The 3982-nt window shown below is 44.1% G+C and overlaps 1 protein-coding gene across 1 annotated transcript in view; it reads right to left on the bottom strand.

Annotated features, from left to right (window-relative positions):
- The window catches only part of LOC105980557 (heterogeneous nuclear ribonucleoprotein A3-like), a 34113-nt gene extending 33483 nt beyond the window's left edge, over positions 1 to 630 (bottom strand). The window contains 1 exon segment of the mRNA XM_013009447.1: positions 4 to 630. Within this exon segment, the coding sequence (XP_012864901.1) occupies positions 4 to 630 (627 nt within the window).
- Positions 631 to 3982: the final 3352 nt, after the last annotated feature.

The following is a 3982-nucleotide window of genomic DNA, read 5'->3' as shown; positions in this document are numbered from 1 at the left end:
AGCAGACTGCATCTCTTGTTTAGAAAGGGCCTTTTTCACTTCACAATTATGCCCATTAATAGTGTGGTATTTCTGAACAACAATTTTATCAACTGTATCATGATCATCAAAAGTTACAAAAGCAAATCCTCTCTTTTTTCCACTCTGCCGGTCTTCTATAACTTCTATGGTTTCAATCTTGCCATATTTTTCAAAGTAGTCTCTCAAATTATATTCTTCTGTATCTTCTTTAATACCACCAACAAAAATTTTCTTCACTGTTAGATGGGCTCCTGGCTTCACAGAATCCTCTCTAGAAACCTCTCTCTTTGGTTCCACAACACGTCCATCAACCTTGTGGGGTCTAGCACACCTGGTTGCATCCACCTCTTCAACACAAGAATAAGTCACAAAACCGAAGCCCCTGGAACGTTTTGTCTGAGAATCTGTCATTACCACACAATCTGTGAGTGTGCCCCATTTCTCAAAATGTTCTCTTAAACTATCATCTGTAGTTTTGAAGCTCAGACCACCAATAAACAGCTTCCGCAGCTGCTCTGGTTCCTTTGGATCATGGCCCTCCTCCCCCCGGTGACGGCAGCGACGGCCAGAGTCAGGCTGGGGGCGACCAGGCGGCGGTTTTACCTACATTTTGAGACCGGACTCGCCTCTTCCAACTCAAGTTCAATATGGGACCGAGAGGAAGAGGCCGAGGGTGCATAATTTTGAAATATATTTTGAAAGGGTATAAATTTGATTGAAAGAGATGGTTTGCAGCTATGAAAATTGAACAAGGAAGCATGTTGAAATTGTTTTGGGATGGTAGGAAGGGGAGAAGGGGGAAAGGAAATTGATATAAGGGGTGAGATTGATTGGGACATATTTTAAACATGTCTGGAAATATAGCAGGTGTGAGCTACTGGTGCCCTGCTCTTTTTTATTTGTATATGAAATTACTCTCCCTTCAAGAATGCTGATACAGTTAATTCCCCTCATTAGAAAATAAAGTTCTAGCTTTCTTTGTTTGTATGAGCTTTCTTCTTTTATGTATGTGTGGTACCAGGGTTTGAGTCTAGGGCGTAAGGTTTGCAAAGTGGTGCTCTATGGCTTAAGCCACAACCCAGCACTGATGCATGTAACTTTAAAGACATTTTTACATGTAGCTATTACAGCCTTGACACTGAAGACTTTACCTGCTCAAGGAGAGTTCTCCATTAGACCTCCCTTGTACCGGATCCTCTTTATACATTCGTGTTCCGTAGAAATACCAGTAGAGTGCCCCTGAATTGTCTTCCCCTAGAGGTTCTACACGGACACTGTCTGCATCCAGACTCTTGGCAGAAAAGGAAGGAGGGTTGGGGAAAACAATGAACTAAATAAATGGAAGAAAACTTCAATACACGAACCTATCACCTGTTTCAAAATGCCAAGTACAGGATATCATTTTTCCATCTGGGCAGATAAAACACAGAATGGGATGGGGGTACCTTCTTCGAAGAACAAGATATAGAAATGCTTGAAATGTTCCTTACCCCAACCACGGCTCCCACCCCTCCAAAAATGGAGAATTCCAATGAATGGTCTGACTACCTGGTTTAGATTTACTTTATACATACACAAAAGGTAGTGGGTAGGATAAGATGTTCTAAGGGTCTGTCCCATGTAATCCACTATGGAAGCTCAGTCAGAACCCACAGCAACATTCTGCTCCAGCTGAGACTCCCAATTTACCCCAGGGCCTGACCTAGGCTGGAGTCCTGAACGAAGACTACTTCTAAATGACACGACCAAGAAAGGACTAGAAGTCATCACCAGGTCTAATCCTGTATGACCCGGACACCTTCCAGCCGGGCATCAGTGGCTCATGCTGTCATCCCAGCTACTCAGGAGGCTGAGGTCTGAGGATCATGACTCAAAGCCTGCCCAGGCAGGAAAGGCCATGAGCCTCTTTATCACCAATTAACCACCAAAAAGCCAGAAGCAGAACTGTGGCTCAAGTAGTAAAGCATTAACCTTGAGCAAAACAAAAACAAAACAAAAAAGGCTCAGGGACAATGTCCAGGCCCTAGTTCAAATTCCTACCACACCCTCCAAAAAAAGATCCAAGAGCTCTTATGTCTAACTAACCACTAAGAGATAGAAGCAGCACTGTGGCTCAAGTGGTAGAGCACTAACCTTGAGCAAAAAAGCTTAGGGACAGTGTCTAGGCTCTGATTTCAAAGCTCCATTCTCAACTACTGGGTTTTTACTTCGCTAGAGAAAGGGCTTTCAGGGAAGCACCTTGAGTAGATCGAAGACATCATCTGCATCTAGCTGGTAATCACAGAGGTGGTGCAGAATCTCCACAAGGGTAGGAAGAGGCAGGTCTTGGAAACTGGCTTCTCTCAGGGGGTTGGGTTTCCCCTCCTCAAGCTCCCAGCGGTAGTTGATAATGTCTTCCAGGTAGCTGTGGAATGTCTGAGGCCTACCCATAAGGCCCAGACAAAAATACACAAAAAATGTACACAAAGCTGTGGCTTGAGAGCTGATAAACTTATCAATGGCAACAAGGAGGATCTGACGGTCTTGGCTGCTTTATGTATTAGACCAACTACATGAAGTTCCAAAGAAGATAAACGTGTCCTAAGAGCTCCCCACGGAGAACTCTTAAAACACAGGCAGCAGCACACGCAAGTCAACAGCAAACTACGAAGTAGAGACAACTGTCTAATCTTTTGCTCATCCTATTTATTTATTTATTTATGCATGCATGCATGCATGCGTGCGTGCATGCGTACATGCCAGGCCTGGGGATTGAACTCAGGGCCTGGGCATGGTCCCTGAACTTCTTCTGCTCAAGGCTAGTCCTCTACCACTTGAGCCACAGTGCTATTTCTGGCCTTTTCTGTGTATGTGGTACTCAGGAATCGAAATGCATGCTAGCTAGTTACCTGTTTCTTATAGCAAAGAAACCAAGACAGAACAGTAGAAAGAGAATGAAAACAAGGATGAGTCAACTGCTTTCTAACACCCAAGGTTAGCTACTTGATAGAAGTCAGCAAAGAGCTCTTCAGCCAGCTTCAGACAGAAGACACTTCCCTTCTATTGGCCAGCCCACAGACAGAGGCAGAGGGCTGGGGTACTGGCCGTTTTTAAGGGTCAGCTGGCTGGAACTGGCAGAATTCATGACTAGGCAAAGCAACTGATTTAACAGCTGCAATTTGTTTGGGATATCATAGAAAAAAGGCAGCTACTCTTAGAAGCACATGTCAGGGACATGAAAAGGTATCCAGTCTCCTTACTAGGTAGTAATTAAGGCAAAGAACCATACACAATGCAGACTAAGTGAAAAGTAGAATCGCCTCCTTCAACACGCTTCAAGCATTTGTGAGGCTTAACTAATGCATGCACATGATTGATGAGGCCATATTTAGCAGGAGTTCTTGTAAATCAGCAAGTAAAGAGGTTGTATAAGATAATCTGAGGCCTGTGGTAGAGTGCAGCAGTGCACCATCCCCAGTACTGGAGCCACAGCCACTGACTGACAGTGTCTATCCTTTATCTGTGTGGGTAGATGTGAATCCTGAGGCTTGAACTCAGGACCTGGGGGTGCTGTCCTTGAGCTTTTTTGCTCAAAGCTAGGGCTCTACCACTTGATCCACAGTTCCACTTCTGGGACTTTTACTTGTTAATTGGAGATATAGAGTTTCATAGGTTCCTACCTAGGCTGGCTTGATCTGCAGATCTCAGACTCCTGAGTTACAGGTACCCAGCTTGAAAGTGTTTCTTCTTTAAGATCACAGAACCTAGGCCAAAATAGCTAACAGATCTTTTGTTTTGTTTTGGACAGGAATTTACAATGTAGCTAAGCCTGTGGATGAAATCTGAGGATCATGGTTCAAAGCCAGCCCAACAGAGAACCTGAGATTCTTATCTAAAACAAAACAAAACAAAAACAGCAAAAAAATCCTAGAGGGAGGTATGGCTCAAGGCATACAGCACCAGCTGTGAGCTAATCTTAGGA

This window comes from Dipodomys ordii, unplaced genomic scaffold (assembly GCF_000151885.1).
Source record: "Dipodomys ordii isolate 6190 unplaced genomic scaffold, Dord_2.0 Scaffold10, whole genome shotgun sequence".
Lineage (NCBI taxonomy): Eukaryota > Metazoa > Chordata > Mammalia > Rodentia > Heteromyidae > Dipodomys > Dipodomys ordii.
This window is presented reverse-complemented; position numbering and strand designations above follow the sequence as displayed.